The sequence below is a fragment of the Glycine max genome, chromosome 3 (assembly GCF_000004515.6).
Source record: "Glycine max cultivar Williams 82 chromosome 3, Glycine_max_v4.0, whole genome shotgun sequence".
Classification (NCBI taxonomy): domain Eukaryota; kingdom Viridiplantae; phylum Streptophyta; class Magnoliopsida; order Fabales; family Fabaceae; genus Glycine; species Glycine max.
The window spans coordinates 38337770-38365437 of record NC_016090.4 but is presented as its reverse complement, the minus strand read 5'-3'; the positions used below and the strand labels follow the sequence as shown (position 1 = coordinate 38365437).

General features: G+C 33.1%; 2 protein-coding genes and 1 pseudogene across 6 annotated transcripts; 2 read left to right on the top strand and 1 right to left on the bottom strand.

Moving 5' to 3' along the window:
• Positions 1-2923: 2923 nt before the first annotated feature.
• LOC100804138 (protein ANTAGONIST OF LIKE HETEROCHROMATIN PROTEIN 1) lies at positions 2924-4786 on the top strand. The gene is made up of 2 exons (XM_003521209.5): positions 2924-3243; positions 3541-4786. Exons 1-2 carry the CDS (start codon positions 3096-3098, stop codon positions 4575-4577), a joined length of 1185 nt encoding a protein of 394 aa, XP_003521257.1. The 5' UTR covers positions 2924-3095; the 3' UTR covers positions 4578-4786.
• Positions 4787-5017: 231 nt separating this feature from the next.
• LOC100810726 (protein NETWORKED 1D) lies at positions 5018-12790 on the bottom strand. 5 transcript variants are annotated; one of them, XM_014773811.3, is made up of 6 exons: positions 12660-12790; positions 12232-12496; positions 11869-11941; positions 11461-11710; positions 6516-10735; positions 5018-6430 (listed from the first exon to the last, which is right to left on the bottom strand). In XM_014773811.3, the coding sequence occupies exons 4-6, from the start codon at positions 11561-11563 to the stop codon at positions 5231-5233; spliced, it is 5523 nt and encodes a 1840-aa protein (XP_014629297.1). In that variant the 5' UTR covers positions 11564-11710; positions 11869-11941; positions 12232-12496; positions 12660-12790; the 3' UTR covers positions 5018-5230. The 5 variants fall into 5 exon arrangements, with proteins under 5 accessions (XP_014629297.1, XP_014629299.1, XP_014629296.1 ...); XM_014773813.3 differs by having other exon boundaries at positions 11461-11707; XM_014773810.3 differs by having other exon boundaries at positions 11869-11938.
• An 8716-nt stretch (positions 12791-21506) lies between these two features.
• On the top strand, positions 21507-26360 carry LOC100803609 (selenocysteine methyltransferase-like; annotated as a pseudogene).
• Positions 26361-27668: the final 1308 nt, after the last annotated feature.

Here is a 27668-nt window from a genome sequence, read left to right as displayed (position 1 = left end):
ATGAACGAAGAAAGGAAACACAAAAATTAAAAGAAAAAAAAAAGGGATAGAATATATTTATATAGTAGCTAGCTTAGGAAGCCAGGAGCGTGTAACAAATTAATACTCTTGAGAGTCACAAGAATAGTGTAAGGAAATTAATTTTAGAGGTAAAGTCTCACTATCAAACACGGATCAATTGAAAGAGTTATTTTAACTTAAGCAAAAATCTTAAGTTTAAACCATAGGTATTATATTAAATACTCAAAAGGTGATCTTTATCAAACTTTATATTCCAAGACTAGGCCTTGTATCAAGAGGTGTCAAATTAGACTATTTGGGCCTGCCAAGTCATAGTGTGAGTGAGCCCAACTTCTTGATTTTTCTCACCTGAATCATTTACCTGCAACATTTTGTATTTTTGCCTATACCCATCAATTTCTTACTTTTTACATGTGTGATTCCATCTAAATGATTGTTTATTTGAATATTCTTTCCTTTTTTATTTATCTGAATCCTTATTAACAATTGAATTTTGTTTCGCCACTGACAACTAGCCAATAATAGTGTAAAGATTTCTCCCGATTAAACTCTAACAAATTATTCTCTCTCCACCTGTAAGGTATTGGAATCCACCTTTATAGGCTTGCCAACTATTGAAGTCACGACCAACTATAAACTTTCATTATAGTAAATTAAATTGAGACTAGGAAAATAGTCTATACTAGGGCTCTGTCTTTGCTGTTGGTGAGACAAAATTACCAACAAAATTTGAACTTCATGGTGTAACTATCATTTAAAAGTAATAATGATTAAATATCATCTAGATCCTTTATTTATCACGTTTTCCTTATATTCTATCATATCAAACTTTGCCATATAGAAACTATTATCCATGTCCATATGATATTGATGCCCCTATAGTCGCCATAGTTTCATTAAATTGTCCTTCATTACATTGTAATCAATATTCTTGCATAGCAACTTAAGTACTAAAGCATCATGTCATGAGCCATATAATTCCAAAAAGATACGATCATCAAAATACACCTTTGGCGTTAACTTGTTGCCTCCTTCATATTCTATGCCGACCATTTTTTGTGATAAGATTCACTTTCTCTCTAGTTGTTATACTTGTCTTGTTGCCAAAGACCTTGTCACAAAATAATCTTATTTATCGATACCTCTTGTATCCGGTGGTTTTTCTAGCAACAACTAGGAATCACTTTTTTGTGTGTAGAAAACAATTCCCTCATTAGGATTTTCCAAAATATCCACTTCCTTAAAACACTCACTAAAAAAAGACATTTTTTACTACTATAAAATATCTTCGTCTTGGTCAGAATTTAGTATCAAATGTGTTATTATTATTGTTAATTGGAAAAGTATGAAATGTACTTGTTAGATATAGAAGGAGAGAACTAATAAGTTGTGGTTTGTTGGAGTGGGAGTCGAACTGAATTTAGTCCCTTAAATAAGATTTTGAATCTTCCAAATACTTTATATTAATAATATTAATAACATGATTGAAAAAAAATATAGAAAGAGAATTTATAACACAAAAAATAAAAATAAAAAAACTTAATTAAGTTTTTAATAGCTGTAATATAAGTTGTTTTTAGATTATTATCTAATACATTTTTTTTCAATTAAGTACCCAATTTTTTTTTGAGTTTTATAACGTCATTACACTTTGTTAAGTACATCTCATTGTCGCACTATCATTTTTAATTATGTGGCATTGACGTATTAATGATTGGACATGATGATGTAACACTTTGTCACGTCATCACTTAACGGAAAACGATTAATGACAGGTAGTAAAATGAATTATTTTTTTCAGGTAGGTATTTAACAAAAAATACATTTTTAGGTAATAATATTTTTAGGTAATAATATGAAAACGACCTATTTTTTAAATATGAAAAACTTATTTAATATATGACATGAAAATTTATTTAAATCATATATAATTGATATTTTCAGTACATAATCAATGTACACATGTAATATATTATGTCTTTTCTCACTTTTTTTTCACTATTCTCTGGACCCAAAATATATATCCTATCATTTGATCTTGTTGGATTCTCTTTTAACTTTATCTAAATATTAAATATATGCATATTAACTCTTTAATTTAACCTTTAATATTATCTTATTAATCTAGTTCAATTGATTAAACATGATAAATTGATAGGTGAGTTATTGTAAATTTTAAATTGTATATTTTTTTATTCCTACCAATAAAAATATCTTATTAATTTAATGTATTTATTATTTGAGGAATTATCTAAAAAAATAGATAGGATAAAATTTCTTAAGTCTATATAAAAGTAAATTACATATATCTTGATCAAGTTATTTTAATTAATTTTATTTTTTTTACAAGTTTACAAATATTTGATCAAATAAGAGTGTTAGTGAAGCAATTTTTTTTTATTGATTTATAAGATTTATTTTTAAACATAACTTAAATTTATGGTCATCATTTTTATTTTTATTTTCAATATAACAATAAAATTTATCATTTATCATTTTATCTGAAATTAAATTATTTATTTTAATAAAACTCATCCTTATTATTTGTTAACTAAAAAATTATTTTTTAAGTTGACTTAAATAAATTTTTCATACCTAAAAATTCATTTTTTTTACCAAATATCTACTTGAAGAAGATCTCAATTTCATCTTATCATGTATCATTAATTTCTTTTCCGTTAAATAATAATGTGATAGACGAAATGTCAGTCATCACGTCTAATAAAAAATACGTCGTCATATTATTAAAGGTGATAACATGATGTTCATAAAAAATTTATGTAATTAGTTAGAAAAATGACAAAAGACAAAATGAAACTATCTTTTTTTTGAAAAAATGAATATTATATAATAATATGAAAATAACCAAATTGAATTAATTCAATAGAAATGTTATCTCCAAATTTTAAAACGGTTTTTTCTTCTAAGTGGACCAAAGACAAAGATCGCGTGTTCCGACTTCCGAGTAACATTCAGTTTCATAGTTCACTCTCTGTACTCTTCACTTCTTCTACGCTGCTAAATAAGGTTCTTCTGCCACTGTGAACAGTGAATTGTTCGTGCTGCTATGTTCAATGGCACCCATCCAGAAAAAATCGAAGACCAAGAAGAAGACCAAGAAGTTCAAAAAACACAAACAGGTGAGCCTGGTCCCCGTTGAGCCCAGAACCAGTGAGACCGATTGGTGGGACTCTTTCTGGCACAAGAATTCTACTGTCCCAGGTATCTTCCCCCTCTCTAATTATTTCAAATTTTCAAATTTTAATGATTTATCATTCATGTTGTTCTGGAATGAAAGAACCCTTTCATGCATGTCTTTCTCTACTGTTATCACTTTATCAATTTTAGTTGGTGAAGAAATCATGGGGGTTCTACCCATGGATTTCCTTCCCACACCCCATTGTTTAGGGCAATGATATCATTTCAATTATTGTGTTCTTGGGTGGTGTTATGGATATGACTGATTTGATTTTGAAAAAAAAACTGATTTTTATGGATATGATTGATGCAAACCTGCAGGATATACTGTACCTGGTGATGAGGCAGAAGGGTTTAAGTATTTCTTCAGGGTGTCAAAGACTACTTTTGAATACATATGTTCCCTTGTGAGGGAGGATCTCATATCAAGGCCTCCATCAGGGCTCATCAACATAGAGGGAAGGCTTCTTAGTGTTGAGAAGCAGGTTGCCATTGCCCTTAGAAGGTTGGCATCTGGTGAGTCTCAGGTCTCAGTTGGAGCTGCCTTTGGGGTTGGACAGTCAACAGTTTCTCAGGTGACTTGGAGATTCATAGAGGCGCTGGAGGAACGCGCCAAGCATCATCTCAATTGGCCGGATTTCAATCAAATGCAGGAAATCAAGCTTGGTTTTGAGGCATCCTATGGGTTGCCTAATTGCTGTGGAGCCATCGATGCAACGCACATCATGATGACCCTTCCGGCTGTCCAAACCTCGGATGATTGGTGTGATCAAGAGAAGAACTACAGCATGTTGTTGCAGGGAATTGTTGATCATGAAATGAGATTTGTTGATATCGTGACAGGTTTGCCTGGGGGCATGTCGGTTTCCAGATTGTTGAAGTGTTCGGCATTTTTCAAGCTATCAGAGAATGGAGAGCGTTTAAATGGAAACGTGAAAGCTTTCGGTGGAGATGTTATAAGAGAATATGTGGTTGGTGGGTGCAGTTATCCTCTTCTTCCGTGGCTTATGACTCCTTATGAAACTAATGGGGCTAATGGCGTATCAGTTCCGCAGTCTACTTTCAATCACAAACATGGAGCTGCAAAGCTACTTGCTGTGAGGGCATTCTCACTGTTAAAGGGAAGTTGGAGAATCCTGAGTAAGGTTATGTGGAGACCTGATAAGAGGAAATTGCCAAGCATTATCTTAACATGTTGTTTGCTCCATAATATAATCATTGACTGTGGAGACACCTTACAACAGGACGTTGCCTTGTCTGGTCATCATGATTCTGGATATCAAGAACAATGTTGCAAGCAAGTTGATCCTTTGGGGAGGACCATGAGAGATAATTTGGCCAACCATTTGCGACAGTAATGTAATTAGAGATGTTCATGGTAGTTCTGATGATACACCTTTGTACTACTGATCTAAAATTTGACTTTTGGCTTTGGCATTTTGTTGTTGATCTTAAGAAACTGAGTTTTCCTTCCTTTTTTGGGTTGGGAATTGGGATTTTATCCCCTTGTTTTTGGTTAATGTTAATTAATTATTATTGAAAGAAACGTTGCTGAACATTTAGCTAATTAGCTTTCAGTCTTGTAGGATAATTTATCAATGAGCCATTATATCGCAGCAATGAGTACTAATTAATGTCTTCAGTCTTATTGCATTTTATGCTGAACAAACGATGCTTAAGATACAAACAAAACAAAGAAAAAAGGAAGATAATTGCATGGCACCACAATGATAATCAAAGTAATAGCCAGACAAGAACGGCAAGTCTAACCAAGAAGGAAGTAAGATGGAGGGGATTATTCAGAAAATGAAATGGCGAAAATTCCATCCTAGTTTCTTCAAAGTTAACATTACATAACATGTACAGTAGGATCTATACGCTTCAAGAACAATAGATCCTCTCCCTAGAAAACCTTGTAGGGTCTTGAACCATCTCTAGATTATAAAGAAAGATTTACAAGCATGAAAGTAAGTGTCTCAAGTCATTTAAACTATTCTAAAATCCTGTCGACTTAATCTCCCTTAGTGGGAGGTTGCATGCATGCACAAAAGTGTGTTTTCTTCTTCCTCTTCTGGTAGTTTCTTCTCGTGCCACCAGCATAGAGATAATCTCTCAAAAGAACTTTTGAATTTCGTTCATCCATCATTGCTTTTCCTTTGCCTTCTTTTTCATCATTCAACTTCAGAAGTAAGAATTGCAGTCTTTGCACTTCCAACTGCAGCCGTCCTATTTTTTCAGACCCTCTCCGAGCCTGTTCTGAAACTCTCCTTCTGCTGGCACTTCCAGTTTCATCCGGTTCTGCTGTAGACTTCCCAGCAAAGGACGAGGTACCCTCTTCTACATTCTTCTTCAACTTCTGGTTGGCATCAAACAACTTTGTGATGGCTTCCTGAGTAGCTTCTAGCTGTCCTTTCACGGTATCATACTCACTATCTTTTCCCTTTGTGCTCTCTGTAATTTCTATCTTGCTCATCAAATCTTGCACGGTAATTTCAAGGTTTGTCAACTTCTGAGAATCAGAATCAAGTCTTTCTAAAATCTTTCTCCTGTTGCCATCTTCATGAGGATGTGGATGTGGATGTGTCAATCTTCTCGAGATCTCTAATTTGTCCACACTCAAATCCTTCTCAATCAAGGACTCTACTGAAGGATATTTGTTTTTGGGTTCCTTGGTTGCTCTCTTTTGATGGTATCCAGTAGGTGCGATGGCCTTTTTCTGCGCCTTGCCAACGGTCAGGCCAATTACCCCATCCTTATTAGCTGTTTCCCACAATTCAAGCATCTGATCATCATTCTCGAGAGTTCCTCTCCTACTTAACCTGTATGAACATTCAGACGTTTGATCAAGCATGATGTCTTTTGGCAGAACTTCAATTTCTGCTACAGGGACATCTGACACTGATTTTTTTGCCTTCTGTTCACCAGAAGGTCCACCTCGATGCTGCTCCTTTGCTTCATCCATCTCAGTAACATACTTGCTTGCCTGAATATTTCCTTGGTGCCGGCTGATTCCAGATTTTAATACTTGAATCTCTCTCATTTCATCCTTAGTTTTGAAACTTTCATTCATCTGTTTAACAGCCATTTCAATTGCACTGATCCTTTTCTGCAAGTCTTGGAAGTCTGGAAGTGCATCTGTTGCCATAGCATTCTGATCTTCAGCTGTTTGTGGACCACCTTCAGCATATTTGTGATCCGTCAAATCTTCAACCTGGAAACAAAGATTTAAACAAATTACATCAATATAAAATATGCAATAGTGGCTGGTTCTCAGTTGAAGATATCATGTAAATTACCTTTAATACTTTGTAGTTATGAGGATTTACCTGTGCAAGTGTCTGCATCTCCAAGGCTGTTATACTATCATTCAAAGCACTAACAGCAGGGACATAAGCAGCCAACTGACCATGTAGTCTCCCATTTTCACCTTCCAACTTTTTAACTCTTTCTTTCAGCATTTCACTTTCCATACCTTTAAAGTTGCTTCTGCGTTCAAGATCTTCACATGCATCAGCTAGCTCACGGACCTTCTCTTCAAATAATGTTTCATTGACAGCAGAAATCTGCAGTCTGGTATAGAGTGTGGCAGCCTGAGTCTCCCATTGTTCAATCTCATTTGTTCCCTTAAGCAGTTCACAATTTAGCTTCTCTTCCCTCAGTTTAATTTCTCCAAGTTCTTGATGCAGGTGCCTCATTTCAGCCTCCAACTTCTGATTCACTTCACAAAGGCATCCAAGTTCACCATTTTGAAGATCCTTGTCTGAGGATAATTTTAAAATTTGACTAGCTTGGTCTTCAAGTATCACCCTGGCTTCATCATACTTGCTCTTCAGATCTTCCACCAATCTTTTTAATTCTCTTTTCTCATCATGTAAAGCACTAAACATTTTTGCTGCTTCCAAAATCTCATTTTCCTTTTGAGACAACAATTCCTTTCCATTCCTAATCTGACAATTTAGTTGATCATTAACGGATTGAACTAATTTTAGTTCATTGCTTGACACTACAAAGGACTCTTTAAGATCCGAGTTTTCCATTTGTACATCTTCTAGTTTGCCCATCATTATTTTTAGTTTGTTCTCAAGATCAGCATTTACTGAACAAAGTCTATCAAGATCTTGGCTAAGCTCTTTAAGTGTCTGGAGTTTTTCAAAGAGAATGTTCTGGTAGATCAGAGAAATATTAGATTGTGCTATTGTCTCATGGATCATAATGCAGAATTCTTCTTCCAACTTACTTTTCTCTTCACCCAGGTCCAGAAATCTTCTCAACAAGGCATTTTTCTCTTCAAAGGTTTTGCAACTTTCTTCCTTTATGTTTTGGTGATCCTCTTTCAAGTCTAACAGCTGTTTGCATAGGTTCTCTATTTCAGTTGTCATTACTTCCATTTTCTCTTCTCTTTTGCTTATTGCCAACTTCAATTCCTGATTCTTCTCCAATATCTTTTGTACCTCTGCTTGCAATGCCAAGAACTGCTTAGACTGGGTTCTCAACTCCTTATCAAGAGAATCTCTTTCTGTCCAAAGATTTCCGGCCTTTAATTTCAACTGGCCAAGGAATGCAACAAGAACTGAATTCTCAATGGCAACTTGCTGGCTTTCGTTGAAAATTGTGACAAAAGAATTCTGTGTCTCCTGAAGTTTGCCATGTATGTGGTTCAGAAGCTCCTGGTCTTCTTCAGTCACATCTTCACACCAAGGCTCACTGTTAACGTCAAGAGTCTTTAACACCTGAAGCAGCCCAATCCGTAGCATTTTAATTTTCTCAGACAACGAATTCACATCAACTTGCTTTTGAACATTGTCATTCTCCAACTTAGATATCAATCTATCAGACAGTTTGGAAGCCTCCAAGAGTCTTTGACACTCAACTAGAAGAGAGAAGTTCTTCTGCTCTAAATCCTGGATACATTTCTGCAACACGAAAATTTCCATTTGAGCATGCACACCTCTGTCCAGTTCATCTTCATATTCCTTTTTCTGGTAATCTGCATCTTCTTGGAGAACAAAAATCTGTAATTCCTTCTCAGCCAATTGACAGTCATTCAATTGCACAATTCTGGAATGCTCTTCCCTCTCAGCATATAAGGAAACAAGTAGCTCTTCCAACTTTTGAAGTGCAGACTCCCTTTCTGCTTTCAGTTCCAAATGCTTCAGTTCCAATTCACTGTGTTTTTTCCTAAGATCTTTCAGAGTTTGATGAGTGATGTTCAACTGTGAAACCAACATTTCTTTCTCAGAGGTGAGACTGGACTTTTCATGGTCAAACAACAGACAAGAGTCTTCTAAAATCTTTGACTTTATCCTTAATCCTTCAAGCTCAGCATTCACATCAAATAGTGAACTTTCTAAAAGGTGGTTTTTTTCTGAGAGATTCTCCAGCTTCTCGGCTGTGGTTTGTAACTGAGAAAACAAGGTGGCTTTCTCAGAAGCAAGAGTGGATTTCTTTGCAAGCAAAGATTCACAAGTTTCCTCCAATACCTTTACCTTTCCTCGAGTACTCTCAAGCTCAACAGTCAAAACTGAAAGGGATCTCTCCAAAACAGTGTTCTTCTCCAAGAGCTTTTCCATGATCTCCAGTTTTTCCTTTAGAGCTTCTTTCTCGTTTTTGTAGGTTTCGCATCTTTCATTCAGCTTTGAGTTCTTATCTTGCAATTTCTTCACATATGAGACAAAGCACTGTGGATCTAAGTCAGTTGATCTGACATCCTCCATCATGGATTCATGTCTTTTACTCACATCATTAAGCTCATCTTTTAGACAGTAAATTTCTTGCTGAAGAGCATTTCTTTCATCTACTTGCAGTCCAACCTCCAGCTCAAGTTTCTTTATTATCTCCCTCAGATTTAATATCTCATTCTGTAAATTTTTTATAGACAGAGATGAAGATAATTTGATCTCATTTAGGGTTGTGTTTTCCTCTTTGGTCTTGTATATTTCATCCTCTAAAGCCTGCTTATGGGATTCTGTATTCTCCAGAATTTCAGCCTTACTGTGAAGGTCGTTGGCAAGAGACCTTAGCTCTTCCTGAGATTGAGAATGCAAATTCTGAAGAGTTTGGAAAGCAGCTTCAGCTTCGATGAATTGCAATCGCTCCTCTTGTATGCAAGTCCAGAGTCTACCCAATTCCTTCTGCTTCTCACTAAGTTCTTCACTTTGAAATCCTAACTTCTGTGCCAAAGACTGCAATTCAGATTGCAGAGTCTGATTTGATGTTTCCAAGAGAACACACTTCTGTTCAGAATTATGCAACTTTTCAACCCCATCATTTATCTTGCAATTTAACCTATGCACCTCCTCTTGAGCACAAGAGAGTTTATGCTCCAAACTGGAAATTATCTCCAAGCATTGTTGATAACAAAGAGCTGCATCTTCCTTCTCTTCAGTAAGTTTAGCAATTTCTAACTTCATGCCCTCAATTTCATCTTTTGCTGCAATAGCCTGCTCATTAATTCTCATTGCATTCTCTTCAGCTTGTGTTAATCTTTCCTCTAGTTTTGACAACATCTCCAAGGACTGATTATATTGAACAAGGGCATCCTCCTTTTCAGCTTCTAGTCTAGCAAGTTCTTGCTTTAAGGATTCAGCTTCAGTTTCAGCTCTAGTAGCTCGTTCATTAAGTTCTCCTACATCCTTTTGAGCCGAAGAAATATTTTTCTCCAGATTATATAATTTCTCCGAGCATTGCTGGTACTGAAGAAAACTAGCTTCTCTTTCAGACTGTATTTCAGTAAGAGCTTCCTTCAAGGTTTGAACTTCAGCTTCAGCTTTGTTTGCTCGTTCATCAAGTCCTTGAGAATGCTCTCTTGCATGAGACATTTCTGATTCCAGATTGAACAATCTCTCCAAACTATGCTGATACTGAAGCAAGCCAGTCTCCTTTTCACTTTCCAACTTAGCTAGGGCTTTCTTTAAGGCCAAAATTTCGGCCTCGGCTTTGGTCATGCGTTCAGACTCGGATAAGACTTGAGCTCTAGTATCTTGGCTTCCATTGTCTTTCCCATTAATCTCCTCCGGGTCAAGAAAATTAAGCCCCCTTCTTGCAGACTTTGCATGACTTACAGATTCTCCTGACATGAACAGATCATTGAGCTGTTTCAAACCCTTTCTGCTTATACAAGAATCAGCTTCATCAGTATAAGATCCATTTCGATTGATGGCATGGAAATGAGTTGAAGCATCCTTTTGCAAGTCATCTGAGTCAAGAAATGCACAGGAAAAGTGGATTGTCTCTGGTGTATGTGGTTCAGTCTCCATGGAAGAAACTACAGGTGAATCATCTGCTGGTGCCGGAGGACCTTGATTAGGAAATGCTTCGGCCATGGTATGATGGGCCTGACGTATCACTCCAGTTGCATGATCATATCTCTCAGCCAATGCCCGGTATGCCCGGTAAAACTCTTCAACTAATTTCATAAGCTCTGGGCGTTTCTTATAATACATTTCCGCCCTCCTCGCAAAGGAATCTGCATCTTCTTCAATAAGCTTGATCATTTGCTTCACCTTGGAATCCATATCTGTTCATGAGGTGGTAACATTGAGATAAATTAATGTGTTTCAGGGTATTAGATGGATGTTAACGGCAAAATTTCAGTTTTCAAGTAGTAACTAAGGAAATAGATGATACAGGAAGTAGATATGGCTTATTATCATGCACACAATATAAGACAGAACTGATACTCTTGAGTTATAAAAGAAATATAATTTTAATGAAGATATATACCAACAAAGAAGATTCAGAAAGATATATCAAAATAAAATACTGTAATTTCATTAAATATTGGAGTGCATCATGACTGTAAGTAAATTTGGAAGCCAAACCAGAACCTGGTTTAAACCATAATATATGTTTGTGCCAGACTTTCCCAAGAGGTGAAATATATATTGACAATTAAAAATGATAAGGCAGAACTTTTAGTGGCCAGTCCAATAACGTAAGGGTTTAGCAACACATATTTCAAAAGCCCAAATGTATAAGGTCCTATATCAATATCAGTAATTATCTATGAGATAATGAGACTATGATAACAAACAAATAATAAAACTAGATTTTAAATATAGAAGATGAAGAAGGATAGTGCTCAACTAGATTTTGTTCCCTGATTAACAGAATCACTTCTTTCTCCTATACATGAGAAAACAAGTAATGGGTGCAATCTAATCTCCAACCATAGAGATGCCAGGTGATGAATAAGAACTATGTTAGCATCTTAAACAGAATTGCTTCCAAAACCAGAATTACCTGTCAGATTCTCTTGAAGCCATTTCGAGTTCTTGGGGCTAATGTGACTGTCCCACCACCATGAATACATTCTTCTAGAATCAGCATGGGACAGAGTCGCCATCGCTCCGGCCAAGTAAATCAACACCAACACCAACACCGTGTCTTCTAATTTTGAATGAACTCAATCCGAGAAAGTTCAATGATTTACAACCAGAACCACGTTAACACAGTTACATAACACAGATGGCATACGGAGTCTCTCTTGCTGCTAGCATATAGTTTGTAATAAACAAAAACAAAAAGAATGCAAATGGTTCAGTTTCAGATAAATCATGGACACACTTTTTTTTCTCATAAAAGTAAAAGTAAATGATCAGAAACATCACCAGAAGCAAAAAGAAAAGAAAAATAAATTAATTAACATACCAGTTTGGTTAAACTCACAAGTTCCAAGAGTAAATGAATCAACAAACAAACATCTGACACACCTGAGTTACTGCTGATCAAACACAAAATTCCAATTAGAATCACGAAAAAAAAAGTTTTACAGAATTTGGCTAGTAACAAGAACATAATTTTATGTGCATGTCAGAAAAATACAAAAAAAATAAAATAAAATGTTCTAATTTTTTTTTTCATGAAGATCACTTATGAACATGAGATGGCTACACCATATAGTTCAAAACACGTGATCAATGAAGAAGGATGCACTCATGGTTGAGAGATCAAACCTCAACAGCTACAAGTGCAAAACATAAAGCTAATAATTCGGGTAACATGTTAACTCACCAAAAAAAAAAAAAAAACCAAACGTGAGGCATTCGGTTCCAATTAACACCAACGGCCATAAACAACTTCAACTGCTTTTTCTTCTCTCTCTTTTTTTTTTTCTTTTTTATTCCATTTTCTGAGTCACCCCATGTTGCTTAGATCTCTCTGTTTTGCGGACAATGTTGTTTTGTTCCTATTCTTGTTTCTCTCTCTCTCTCTTTCTTTCTCAGCTTTGCTTTTTATGCAGTATAGGTTGGTGGTACTGTCTCCCAGCGTCTCAGAACTGTTAAAAGTGGAAAAGAAAAGAAAATCATAACAAGTTGGCAAGACAAAAATAAAAGGGAAAGATTACTATTAGGAAAAAACAAAATAACATGGTAAAAACAAAATAAAAGGGTAAGTAAAATCAAATTTCATTAATGAGTAATTTAGAATCTGATCCTCACATTGCTCACATTAATTTGGTGCATTGACAATGAAAACGGGACATTGTGGTAAATGTAACCGCAATGGAAAGAAATATAATTTGGATTCTCTAAGTCAAAAACAAAATAATAATTGGATTCTCAACTCATCTCTTTTTATTTGTTTCCGTTACTACAATCTGCATCAGTAATAATAGTGATTAGTGAGTATCTTAAAATAATGGTTTTAAAATGATAATATAAAATACTACTATTAAATGAGAATGAATCAATGAAATTATTTGTTACATTAAAATATTGAATAAAATAATACTTATGAACTCGTTGTCAAATTGCTGATAAAAGTAGTATCAACTACTATCAAACTTAGTTGCGTGTATTTTACGAGAAGAGGTATAATGTGTGATTTAGCATTACCAAAAATTTCAAATACGTCGCCGACTTTAGGGTGAATTTATTCCATGTAATAGTAACAATGGTTGCCGTTGCTGAATGGTGCGTCACGGGGTGAACAATGAAAATAAGAAAAAAGCAACACTATTATTATTTTCTGCTATAAAGCAATGGTTGTACCAAACAAAAGTCATACGCTCCCACATTTAAAATCCATAAAAATACGTTATTACTTACTTTTCTGTTTTTACTCACTTTTGCTCCCATAAATATTTTTTGTATAGTGACAATTATACTATTATTTAACTGCCTTGAGCCCTTCATAGCTTCACAAGTCAAACTCACAAGTAATTTGGATTATTTTCATGGAAGGTAATAAATTACTATTTTCATGATCTTAAGAAGGAAATTTGAACTCTGAATTTTTATTACTTAAATAAGTTTTTTTTATAAATAAAAAATATAGCTTAGATGACGTAAAAACATATATGATATGAAGTTTTCATGATACCAAATATAAGCGCTTCTCAAATTTGATTCAAATCAAAAATTCAGAAAATAATTCCCAAAGAATCACAACTCTCTAGAAAATAACTCTCAAAGAATTACATCTCATCAAAAGATTTTTGAATGGTCATCAAAGGCCTATAAATAGGTGACTTAGGACACGAAATTCCAATAGAATTTTTTCTGAACTGAAATGTCTTATAATCTCGAAAAGATTCTTTGGTCAAACCCTTGCATATTTAATAAAACATCTTGATTGATCTTGAATTGTAATATCCTTATCTTAAAGAGAGAAACTTTTTCCTCTTATTCAAAGGAAATTGTTTAAGAGACCCTCCATCTCTTACGTTGGAAGGATTTCTGAACACAAAGGAAGGGTTATCCATGTGTTGTTCAAACTTTGTAAAAGATATTTTATGGAAATCTCACGCGGGTTTCTCTTCCTTAAACTTCTTTATTTATTACTATTTATCTTTTGCTTTAAATAAGTTTATTTTGAATAGTGAATTGTTAATCTAAAAAGAGAGAGTGAAAATTTTAATTGAGAAATAATTTTTATATCTTATTTCAACCCTTCCTTTTTAATAACTAATGTCACTTGTGTAACAAATTATATATTCGTCAATTACTGTTTTTATAGACAATATGAAAAAAAAAATACGCGGTGATTTGATCATACAGGATATTTTTAACTTAATTCATATATTCGTCAATTACTCTCTCGCTTATAGCCTAGTTTTTTTTTTTATAATTATATTCTAACTTGGAATCCTTGATTTTGATTGAATTGATATAAGTGGTTTTGCTTTAAAAAAAATGTAGTTTAATATGAACAAATAGTATGTGCATTGTGGAGAGTTTTCTAGTATTATCTAATTATATATCGTCAAGACTTACAACATATTATTTAACAAATAATATAATTTTTTTAATAATATTCTTAATCTTTCTTACGTATTTTTATGAACTAGATATAATTATTAATAATTTTTTAATTTGAAAGCAAAACTTTAAATCATAATTTTTTCAAACAAAACTAAAGCAGATAACCCCTTTTTTTTACCAATACGGGATAATGTATTTTTAAAATCACTAATTTAGTGTAATTTAAAAATTATTAAAAACAATTTAATTTTAAAATGATAAAATTGTTATAATTTTATAGTCAAATAATTTATAACTATTAATAATAGTGATTCTTAACAATTGCATAGCACGTACTATTCTAATAGTTATAAAAGTGTAAAATAAAAAGAAGGTTGTAACTTGTAACCCATTAATAAAATATTCAGAAATTATTCTAATTTGATAAATTAAACAAAATATGCTTTAAAAAATTAAAAAAAATAGATTAGTTGAATAAAAAGTGGTATATAAATATAGAATAACAAGGTAAGTGAAGGAGGTGTAAAGGGAGAAAATGACAAGTGTGGTCGACATGCTAGGGACGGCGAACTTGCAACATCGCTCATGTCATCACGCCGCCCCAGCAAATTCCTTTGTCCCATTACGAGAATTACACGAGTTTGTCGTGACAAAATAATATATATACTCTAAACATAAATACGTTTTGTTTCAAATTTAAATGGTTTAGTTTTGTCGTTGAGGTAGTGGGCTGAAGATCTTTTTTTTGGGAGAATTAAAGAGAAGAAAACAATAAAATTCATAATAAATACACTTTGATTCAAAAAAATACATTAAACTTTCTTATATAATCGATAGATATTACAGTTTCGCTTCCTAATCGTCAATTGGACATTAATAATGTAAATGTCACAAGCCGCACATTTGACTTTTTTTATTTTGTTAATTTGTTAACGTATTTTAATTTATCATATCACCTTTACAAGTTCATCTAATTTTAAAACTTCAACCACCATATATCAGCATCCTTCCTTTTGCAACAACCATACCTCCTTCACAGAATGACCTTAACTAGTCCCAAACTATGCCACCCATGACCTCTATCCCACAAACTTTTAGACCCAATTAATGAAGCCTTAGCGACCAACCCATAATATATGCCTCCAAAAAAACCCTATAAATCAGAGTGGAGAGGAGAATATTTATTTCTTGCTCTGTAGGGAATAGCAAACCCATAATCGCAACTTTTACGACAGTGAATAAGGGTACGTAGCTTTCACTTCCCACACGGGCTAAGCTTGTTGGCTTTGTTTAGGGATAAAAATCGGTCACGTCAAATTAGGCTTTGGTAAACTTAAGTTTGGTCTGATTTATAATCATAAAATCTGAGTATGATCTTCCGATCCATGTGCTATAGGTTAATTTTTAAAGTTATATAATCATAAACTCCTCTATAAAAGTTTGTGATTCCAATTCTATTTATTAACTTATAAAGGTTTTGCTTTACTATATCTTATGGCATGAAGTGCGCATGTGTGCTTGTGAGCTCAACGGCACGCGTAGACCATATAATAATCACGGATTCACGGTCTTTCTAACTTCACCTCAAGTTTGTATGCTGCTTTGCGCCTTGTATAGGATGTAGTGACTGTTCTACTTTTTTTTTTTTTGAAAAATCTGCCCATGGTACTAAGATAATGTTTTGATTATTAATTTATGGGTGTGGTTACATTTAGATGCTTATCATCATGATAACATGTTACAACGTCAACAAGACCAGCACACGTTAATTACATGTTATTTTGGACATAATTAGTCAATATGAAATTTCTAACTCCCTCACGTCTAGAATTAAACATGTTAAAAGTAAAATGTACAAGAGACATTTGTGAGTTGTCCAATATCAACCTAATAAACAAGTGAATTAGTATGTCTAATAACAATTAATTACGAAGCTAGCTAGATCTAATATCACTTTGTTATTAAATTTAAATCTAATTCAATCATAAAACAAACTTATGGAATAAAAATTGTTCTTTCACTTATATGTTATAATACCATTTCACCAATTAATTAATGTGTGAAATCAAATATTGGGTCCACTATCATTGTATCACACTTTCACATCATCAATATACATGCAACTATTTAAAGTTTATGAATCTCCTTTATTTTAGAAAAATTAGATCTTTTGACAAATTAACTCAACAGTTGACTCAGAGAATTTATGAAGCAGAATTGTTTATATGAGTTGTTTATTATAATTTTATAGGTCTTAAATTTTATATAGATTTAAGTATTTTAAACAAAAATTCAATCCAATGTTAATATTATTAAAGTGAGTGCTTAAATTAATTTTATGAATTATACGATGCTTTTAAAAATATGTTATTTAGTATTTATCAACTAAGGATAACCCATGTGACTTGGTGAATTAAATATTTAAATGAATAGTCTTAAAAAAATCATTTTTTGGATAATCTAAAACATTGAACTAGTAATACAACTAACCTTAAGCATGCGATATGGTAGAAGATTAGCCACAAGACAAAATGCATAAGGTTTAGACAATTAGACTGCAAGCCTTGCAATGTTTGATAAAATGAAGGGCATGAAGCCGCACTAAAAACACCCTAAACAAACAGGGCATTTGCTCTTATTCACATTTTTTTAAGCTCACCTCTTACTCAGACCATCCCCGCATTGCTCCATCCTTTTACTATACCTAGAAATATAACAATCTTTAATTCTCTATACACACTAGTGTTATAATAATAACTAACAGATATGGATTAGGATAAGCTTAATCCATATAATGACACTACCAAACTAAACTTTCAAACATCGGGTCAATCAAAAAATCATGAGCATTTAGGCCTTAGAAAGAGAGTGAAAACGAAAGAAAAAAAAACGTAAAATAATGTGAGATTCAAACTTTTATATTTTATTTTAGTTTAAAATTGTTATCTCAATTTATTTTCTTTTCACTCTACCGAACGGATACTTACCAAAGTTAACACTAGATTGATTGTATTATGATGTTTTTTTTTTACATTCATAACACAATGTTTGATATGTGTATGTGTATTAAATTTAAATAAGTACTTTAAATAAATATATGGTAAAACGTAACTAAATAATTAAAATAAACTATACAATTTAATTTCAAAATCTTTCATACTTTTTTGTGCTTAACATTTTTAATCACTCGAACATGACATGATGAGGATGGATGAGCTCGCGGTACAACCGGTGTGATACTAAGATCTGAATGGTCTAGCTAGCTAGCAAAAGAGAAAAGGGATTCTCCACTTTATAAAAGTAGATAGTAGATCCAACAACTGGCATTTCTGGTTCTTTTCTAAGGCTTACTGTAACTACAGCAAAAGTATGCATGGTAAAACATGCACCCAGAAAAACACAGAAATAAATAGAGAGAAAGCCGACATTATTGTTATTTTTTTCAATTCCCACTTCGATGGTAATGGAACCGTTGCTCCAAAAGCTGCATAATTATCAATTGTAGAATCTACTATTACGTACTTGCTTCAATTATAAACAAGTTATTATCATTATTTACCCATATATTATGAATTAGAATATATGACTTTGAGAGGAAGATGTACAAGACTTTTTTAGGTTTCTATAGTCATTCAAATCTCAATTCAATACGCTCTTCTTAGTTTAGAAACATAAACTGAGTGTTTTCTATATGTTTGATAAAATCATAATTGAATTATTTCTTATCACAATTTGAATTCTAAAGACAAAAATAATTTAGAAAGCGTAACCCAAGTGTGACCTCAATAATGGATTAATGGGGACTGGGGGGAGATGAGGCGCTAATGACGGCAAAGTAATTATAATGTGGAAAATTTGGTTCCTCGTTGGGTCATTTCATCATAAAGGCTTTAACGTCAAATCGCAGATCTAACTGTCTCTCTTTAATTGTTATGATTGTCAACTATAATACTTTTAAATTATAAATGAAATAGAAAAGAACTTAAAACAGGAAAAAAAAAAATCCTCAGCCTAAACGATACATAAAAGTTTAAAACTCACTAGCTATTACTAATAATAGGGAATTATATTTCTAAGTGAGATGAGTACATTTGAGCTTTACTGGTGTAATTCTTTCTTAATCTTCCATGATAGAAAATCTTATTCGGATTAGATAAAAATTTAATTATATAATTGATCCTTTAATTATATTTTAAGATTTAATTTAACTTTTTAATTATTAAAATATTTAATTTCATCTCTCAATCATTTAAAATATTTCAATTTTACCTTTTTCCTTCAAGGATAATGGTTACAGTTAAATTGTAAATTGTGATTGTTTAAATTAGCTTATAATGACACCTAAAAATTACCACTATATTTATTATTTATTTTCAAAATAATCTAATAAAATAATATATTTTTTTAAGAAAGTGGCTATTTATAGCCCCAGTTTAATTATTATAACTTAACAAAAAATCAATGGATCACCACAACACAAATCTGGGCTTCGCCGTCATTGTCGCCCTTCATCGTCAGGGTTTCGCTGTCCTTCGTTGCTAGAGCCACTCTCATTTTCAGATCTGGGTGGTGGCTGTGGATCTGGTTTGTAGAGGTTGGTGGTGGCGCGCGCAGGTGCGTTTGGGCTGAGGGTGATCCGTGGAGGTTGGTGGTGACACAACGGTGCTTGTTTGGGTTGGGTGTGGAGGTTGGTGGTTTCGGGGGTGGTGGATGTGGCAGTGCATGACGTGGGTGGTGCTCGGCGGGGCAGTGCGTGACATGGCAATGTGCGATGCTCGAGGTGGTGTCCTTTGGAGTTTTGAGTGAAGGTAGAGGGTTGGAAAAAGAAGAGAAAAAGGTTGATAATAGTCAACTCTACAAAATTAATGAAAGGACGAAATTGTTGTGTTTTAAATAATGGAGGGATCAATTTTAATTTTTTAATAATTAAAGGATAAAATTGAATCTTAAAATATATAATTAAACCTGGATAAATTCATTATCATGGTGTGAAACAAAGTTCTTCCACACCTATGTGGCGAAGGATAAACTCAATGTTACTTGTTAAAATTAGAATAATCTTATACTAGTTAATTTAGACATGATAATGTGCATAATTCTGATAATAAATTACCGCTCCTTACATGTAAGTGTACCTTAATGTGTGTTTGATAATTAATCAGATGAATAAACGAATAGTTAGAATTTTTAAGACTGTTTATGTATCGGTTTGAGTCAGTTTTAGTCAAATTTATTATAATTTTTTTAAACTTAATCCAACCTAATTTATTCATGAATCATTTTGTTTGGTTCGTACTAACAGGTTATTCATTTAAATTTGATCTTTTTTTCTTAGAATTATTATTTTATATTATGATTCATTCAAATATTCAATACAATTAACACAATATTATCAAATGTCTAAAACTAATAAATTTGATTCATTTAATATCATCAACATAATATTCTAAAATAAACTAATACAAATTAAAATAAAATATTTTTCATTGAATTTATTATAGTTTGAATCATAATTATTTTTTATAAACTACTTTCTTACAGTAAGCTTTACTACAATCAGATTTGTTGCAACTAAATTTGCTGAAAAAAAATAAACAAAATATGATCCATTAATATTATAAACATGACAGAGAAAATAAATATGAAAAAAAAGTGAAACAAATAACAATATACCTAAAAGTAATATTTCAAGAGGTTCTAACATTAGTAATTCAAACACTTACCGTCCTAATATTAACAATATTTAAGGTTAAACCAAATTGCTCTAAAAATTGTGATTGATTCGGTTCCAATCGAATCTATAAATCTAAACATGTGATTCAATCTATACATGAACAATTTTAATCAAATTAATTCAGCTAATACATAAATGATCCAATTGAAATTATTCGAATCAATTTAGATTCACGAATGATGATGTACTATGAACATCCTAGAAACTTTGATCTAAAGTAAGAGACGCGTTCCAATAGACAACAATTGTTGTTTCACATAACTCCGTTTAGTATGTATGTGAAACAAAACAATGAGGCTTGAGAAGCTGCTATTAGGAATTGGAATGCCCTTGAATCCAACACAAGATACTGTAGAATGGGTACCTGTGATGGTCCCACGTTCCTCCATGTCTGGCTCAAACGAATATAAATACCAAGTTAAGCTGCTAAATATTTTGACTTTATGCGAATCAAGAGAGAGATAGATAGATAGCACACCGCACACTGTACGTACGTTACTTTGTGGTGTCCCCATTTCATCATCGGAGTTCGGAGATGCATGCTAAAAAGCCAAAGCTCAAGATATTATCAGTCCTACTATCGGCAAATTTCTCAAACTAGGTTAGTTTTAGAAACTAATTCCCAAAATGGGGCTGTTTTGAAACTTTTTCCAGGGGGGGGGTCTGTTTTTGAAGGGGACTCGCCAGTGGGGTTGGCGAGTTGGACACGTGGCAGCGCCTGGTGGACTCGCCAGTGGAGTTGGCGAGTTGCTGTCCACGTGGCGGCCACGTGGCGGGTCCCGCCACTCGTACTGACGAAATGCTTTTTACGGAAAAAAAAAATTTTAACTTCAAACGCATATAACTTTTGATAGGAATGTCCGTTTGAGGCCCATAATATGTCAAAATGCTCGAAATTGAATGAAGAATCCCTTGGCAAATTCCCAAAGGGGATTTGGTCAACTCATTTTCCCAAAAAATGTCTCTAAGTAGCTCAAAAATAGGATTTAAGATTAAAAAAATGGGTGGTTGAATCTTAAATCCATTTTTTGGGAATTTTAGTATTATATATAATGACGTTAATTATTTTTTAACGTAATTGACCTATTGGCTTAGTTGGTTAGAGCATCGTGCTAATAACCTGAAAGTCACAGGTTCGAGACCCATACGGATTGTCAATCTATATAGGCTATATGTAAGGGTAATGTTGAAATTATAAAAAAACATGCTGGGTGTAGAAGAAAAGTGGCTGGTGCAGGAAGAAAATCACTAATTGTTATATATAGCCTTATAGGCGCGAGATTGGGCCATGACGTATCCATATAGAGATTGGGCTGGGCCTTAATTCGAAGATAAAGGTATAAATCCAAAAATGCGGGAATTCCAGTTCCTCTTTCCGGCGTAAAAATGTCGTCGTTGATAACAGATTTGCTCCGTGAAACCGGCGGCTCCGCCGTCATCGACGGCGGTCTCGCGACGGAGCTGGAGCGCCATGGCGACGACCTCAACGATCCCCTATGGAGCGCCAAATGCCTGTTTTCCTCCCCTCACCTGATTCGCCAGGTACACTCTCGTTCCTTTTCGCGCGATTCAAACGCACCGTTTCGACTCTCAATTTTTTGTTCTATTTTCTCTTTAACAAATAAATTTCTGTGATTTCATTTCATCACAATGTTAGCCATTTCGAGTTCGACGAGCCTGATTTTTTTTTTTTTTGCTTATATAATTGTTAAACAGTTCTTGCAATGTTAATATTTTCAGCTTAATTGAATGATGTGTTTGTTTTCTTTTTCTTTTTTGCAATTGAAAATCAAAGTAATGATTGAGTGACTAAGTGGAGCAGGTGCACCTTGATTACCTGGAAAATGGTGCAGACATTATAATCACAGCATCTTACCAAGTGAGTTTGTTTGGTTGTTGAACAGTGTCTTATTTCTTTTGTTAATTTCTTGCTAATGCTGAAGTGGAGGTAGTTGTGTTGTTTGTGCAAAGGCCACCATTCAAGGCTTTAAAGCCAAAGGTTATTCTGATGAAGAGAGTGAAGCCTTGCTCAAGAGGAGTGCCGAAATTGCATTCGAGGCACGTGAAGTTTACGATAAAAATTGTGCTGGATGCTGTTCGGGTGATGGGGAGGATGATGGTAGAATCCTCAAGCAACGGCCTATCCTGGTTGCAGCATTGGTGGGGAGCTATGGAGCTTATTTGGCCGATGGATCAGGGTACAGGTGAAATGAATCAAATGATTAAGATTTAGTATTTAGACTCTGTTTGGATAAAAAAAAAAACCCTTTTTTGTAAACACTAGTATAGGAAATGAACATAAGGTAGTAAAATGAATTGAACTTCTCTCTACATGCTAAAATCAACTTATGTACTTAACTTTTGTGGAAGTGTTAGCATCTAATTTCTCCAAATGCTAAAGTGTATAAGTTGATTTTAGTATATTGAGAGAGGTTCAATTCATTTTATCTTTTTATTTTCTTTTCTTATATAAGTTCTTATGGAGAAATTTATCGAAACTGAGTCTTAGCATTGTTTGTGATTTTTGTTTTCTTGTATCTATTATGTAGCCCATTTATTGACTAACAATCAAGATGATATCCATGATTATTAAATGTTGTGCTTCCCAGGTCGTGTATTTAGCTTTGCATTGGTTATTTTTGTACAAATCTTTCTTGTTCTTAAAGGGAATGGTATCAGAAAGTTGTATGAAATGAATTTCAAGGTCCATCTTGTGCTTTTACCTATTTAAGCTTTTTCCTGCATAGGATCGTTTACATTTTAGAAAGGTTGGGGTTTGATAAAGTTTTGCTGCTGTTCTCAGCACTGATAGATATTATATATTTTTTAGTGTCACATTTCTTGATATTTTGTTTCTAACAGTGGGGATTATGGTGATGCTATCACGGTGGAAATTCGGAGAAGAGTTCAAATTTTAGCAGATTCAAGTGCTGACCTGCTTGCATTTGAAACAGTGTCCAATAAGCTTGAAGCTGAGGTATCCTAAAGCTTTGGACAGCCAAATGCTAAAATCTATCCCCATGGTTCTTTTTTATCTCTGTAAAAAGTGTCATCCGTCTTTTAAAAATTATTGAATCATAATTTTTTTTCTAACTTTACCCTTAATTAATATTTATGAGTGAGAGAAGATTAATAAAATCATAATAATATTTTGAATATTTTAAGGAAGGGTAATTCAGTCAAAGGAACTTGTTTTGCTTATAATCGAGGCTATCTAATGACATTCTTATTTCTTGTGCAATAACCTTAAAATCTAGATAATGAACGGAAATCAAATCCTTGATGATTGAAGAAATTCTGTTATATTTGTATAATTCATTTTGGTTGATGTGCTTTTGTTCCATGTTACCATGAAATGTGAATCACATAAACTTTTGATGGATGTTTTCTTTGAGTGAAGAAGTTTTCAACAAAATTTGGCCCAAATTTTGCCTTGCTTCCCTAGACCACTACAAAGCATTAATTTTTCGATCCTGGAGTTTCCATTGCTTTTGTGAAAGGGTAAAATCACTAGTAAAGCAACTATAATGAGTAACTCACTCAAGCATATATGATCAATTAAAATCCCGGAACAGGTACAAAATAATAGTTATCTAAAGCTAAATATTAGTATTGGACAATTAAATTTGTAAGCCTTCACTTGCAATGTTCATTTTTTTGTCTCGACTCCCGAATTTATCTAACTATATTGACTAAGCAGGCTTTTGCTCAGCTTCTGGAAGAAGAGGACATAAAGATTCCAGCATGGTTTTCTTTTAACTCATGGAGTTAATGTTGTTAGTGGTGATTCTTTAATGGAATGTGGCTCTATTGCTGAATCAGGTAATAAAGTTGTCGCTGTTGGAATCTACTGTACCCCACCAAGATTTATACATGGTCTAATTGTTTTGCTTAAGAGGGTAAAGCTTAGGTTCTCTCGTTTCCAATCAAATATGTTGTGTGTAGGCTAATTATTGAACGTATTTTTTTACACATCATAAATTCTTTTTTTGTTTTTAATAACCTCTCCTATTCTTTTAGGTCATTATTAGTACTGCTGTTTCAGTTCTAAAAGTGTTAGTATTCACGTTGCCAAGTTGTTTTCATTTTGATAAGTCATGTACATTAGGGTGAATAATAAATGCACATGGAAAATGGCTTATATATATCTGTTAGTCATGTACATTAGGGTGAATAATGAATACTCATGGAGTTAAATGGCTTATTTTGATAAGTCTGTATAGGTTCAACCGTTCAAGAGTTGCATGATATTGTAAAAATAGCTTTCAACTATTTTTTATTTTTTTATGAAGATGGCTTATATGAATGGAAACTTCTCTGAGTAAAGTACTTAACCTATACCCTGATACAGTTTTCACATTAATGTGAAACTATTTGTCTCTAGAAATGTTGATAGTGTCATTTTCCCTTGTTTTTTTGTGTTACTTTCATGTAAGAAATGTGTCAGTGTTAATAAGCTATTATATTATTATTATAGTTATGGGACTTGTCTTTGTGAAATACTTATTCTTGATTCACATATGATATCTTCAGGTGACTACAAAACCAATTGTTATATATCCAAACAGTGGGGAAACTTACGATGCTGACCTAAAGGAGTGGGTGGTAAGTTTATTTCATGTGGTTTTACTATTACAATTTAAAGGATAGGCAGGCCTACTTTGTCTTTAAAATTGAAGAAAGGTCTATTATAGAATGTAAGTATCTAAATTATCATATAAAAAATGAACCACTATGCATTGGAAAATTGGATTTTGGAAATTATTCTGCTTGAATCAAGTAATGACAGATTTCACATCCTTTTATTAATAATTGTATACAAGTACATCTAAAGATTTTAAGGAAAGACTTAAATAGTTTTTTAGCCCCTATAATATTTATAGGGTTGTTTTCTTTTTGGTCCTCTTAATTTTTTTTTCCTGTTTTGGTCCTTATAAAATGTTTTTGTTTCATTTGGATCCCTGTCCTGGTTAGTGATGACATGGTGTTAATAGAGATTAGAAAATAGCCAAATGTTTCCTAAATTGCAGGACTAAAATGAAATTTTAATATAAGGACTCATCAAAACTTTACAATTTTATAGGAACTGAAACAATAACATCATGGACTAAAAAATAAAATTATAGGGGCCAATACAGGAAAAATATTAAGACGATCTTTCTGAATTTTATTCCAAATTTTGGGCTGATTTCTCATTTAACCTTACATGATGGAAAGTTAATAGATATGTAGTGATCTTGAAATTAATGTCTGCACTCATGTGTTGGACATAGTCAAGAGAGATTAGTGATTATTTAATCGTATTCAGCCTGTGCAATTTTCTATATTTCTTGGAACACAATAGCAAACAATGCATGTAACATAATATCATAAGAAATTAATGGAACCCACATGGACATGAATTCAGAAAATTAAAAGTATACGCTTAACCTAACCTTTAATTCCTTAAGTTATGTTCCTGTTTTAAGCTATGTTTATCTAGTTTATTGTATTTTTCAAGTTATGAACTTGATGGTTGGTTAAAGTTGATAAGTACTTCATATTGTACACATCCTTATCTTTGAGAAAAACCACATATAGCATGGAGATAGTTTCTTAGAGATTCAATCATTTTAAAGAAAATATTGTGGGATATTTCTTGAGTTATGTATACTGTTGTGTTTTCAGCAAAATACTGGTGTTACAGATGAAGATTTTATCTCATATGTAAATAAATGGTGAGTTAGGAGCTTCCTGTGTAGGTGGCTGTTGCAGAACGACTCCAGATACTATTAGGAAGATATACAGGACACTGTCTAGTAGTCAATCAATCTAATTTACTTGTCAAGAAGGCTGGCAGCTGCACTGGATCAAGTTGCTTCTGACTAAGATTGGCAATAAATATATATGATATGATTTGGCTAATTAGCCAAGATATCCATTATGAAATATTGGTCAATGCAACTTGGAATATGCTTTGCCCTTGGAGCTAACAACCTGAAAATCGCAATTTGTGATCAAGAGAAAGATGCGTGTTCTCCTTCTCGTCGATTTTGAAAAAAAAAAAAAAAAAAGAACATGGCAACTTATGCAGAATTTTAGTAATTGTTATGTTTATTATAACAGAATTTAGGATTATTAGTATCTTAAACATTTTCCCAACCAAAAATCATGTTGACTGGAGACTCACGAGCTGAACACTCATGGTCTCCTATCTTTTTGTCTGTTTTGTTCCTTATTTTTTTACGTGCAATATTTTCATTTTTAAATTTTAATCTTAAAAGATTAACCCAGCGTTATGGCCAAGTTAATACTTAAACAAAAATGCTAATAAACAAACTATGACGTGACTCATTTAATCTAGATGACTTTAGATGGCAAGAATCAAAAGATAAAAAAAAATAACTACTACAGGATCAAAATAAGATGTTTTAATCTATAGAGATTAAAATGGGAAGTTGTAATTACATAGATTAAATTGATAATTAAACCCCAAAAAATTATGCAAAAAAGAGAAGACTTTGAGCTGTGATATGCATAGTAACACAGCTCCAAGCCTTCTTTTTGAGTGAATGCCTGCACTTAGCTTACAAACAGTCCCATGAGACGGAAACTTACGCAAAGAGTTCACGCTTGTTGAGTCAGATTGTAAAAATGGTTGCCAAAAAAAAATTGTAAAATTGGACCAAATACTATTATTTTGCTCCATTGGGTATGCTCTTGACATATATTTGGATCGGATATATGCTGATGCATTTGGCAATTCATATCAAAGCAGTGGTCATCCACTATTCCACACTGAACAAGCCAGCCACACGAAGGAATAACCATTTTGCATAAAAAAGTACTACTTAATTTCACATTTCACAACTTGTGATGTAACAAAAGAGGACGAAAGAGGGACATTGTGGATTATATTTTTGCTCAGTATTATTTTCCTCATAATATTGAGGTAAAAAGAGAGATATTGTCGTATCCAAGTTATCGTTATTAATTGTTGTTGTTGTGTGCACATTTTTGTAGTGTAAAAGATTTGAGAGAAAATCCATGAGTTTAATGAACGCAGATGAGTTGCAGTACAGCGCACAACTATAGGAATAACTACAAATTAACACTGATAAATGGACAACTACAATTTAGCAACTATATATTTGAACACTGTCCATTCAAGCATATAAAGTATAAAGTATAAACAATATCCACCAAACTTATTACCAACCTATCTAATTCGAGGGTGGCGTATTTAAAACATTGAATATGCCACCGAAGAAAGTGAACTTCTGCCTCTAAACTTTGATGCCCAAAAGTATAATTTTAGTTGCGTTGGAGATTAAAATGATGTATATTAATGAAGGTAACTCTTACTCATAAGTTAATTTTTGAGTTTGAGTTATAGGCTTATAAGCTCAAATTCTAAAATAATATCTGAATTGATCTCAACGATTATTGTTGGACTATCGAGTTACCCGTTATCAGGTCCTTATCAAATTACCTACGAATATTTAGTTTTGCATAGTTTAGGTTGAAGATAT

Coding starts and splice junctions, on each gene's coding strand:
- LOC100804138 (XM_003521209.5), top strand. CDS start 3,096: ATGGCACCCATCCAGAAAAAATCGAAGACCAAGAAGAAGACCAAGAAG. Junction 3,244..3,540: donor CAAGAATTCTACTGTCCCAG/GTATCTTCCCCC, acceptor GCAAACCTGCAG/GATATACTGTACCTGGTGAT.
- LOC100810726 (XM_014773811.3), bottom strand. CDS start 11,563: ATGGCGACTCTGTCCCATGCTGATTCTAGAAGAATGTATTCATGGTGG. Junction 10,736..11,460: donor GCTTCAAGAGAATCTGACAG/GTAATTCTGGTT, acceptor CCTCATGAACAG/ATATGGATTCCAAGGTGAAG. Junction 6,431..6,515: donor ATAACTACAAAGTATTAAAG/GTAATTTACATG, acceptor CTTTGTTTCCAG/GTTGAAGATTTGACGGATCA.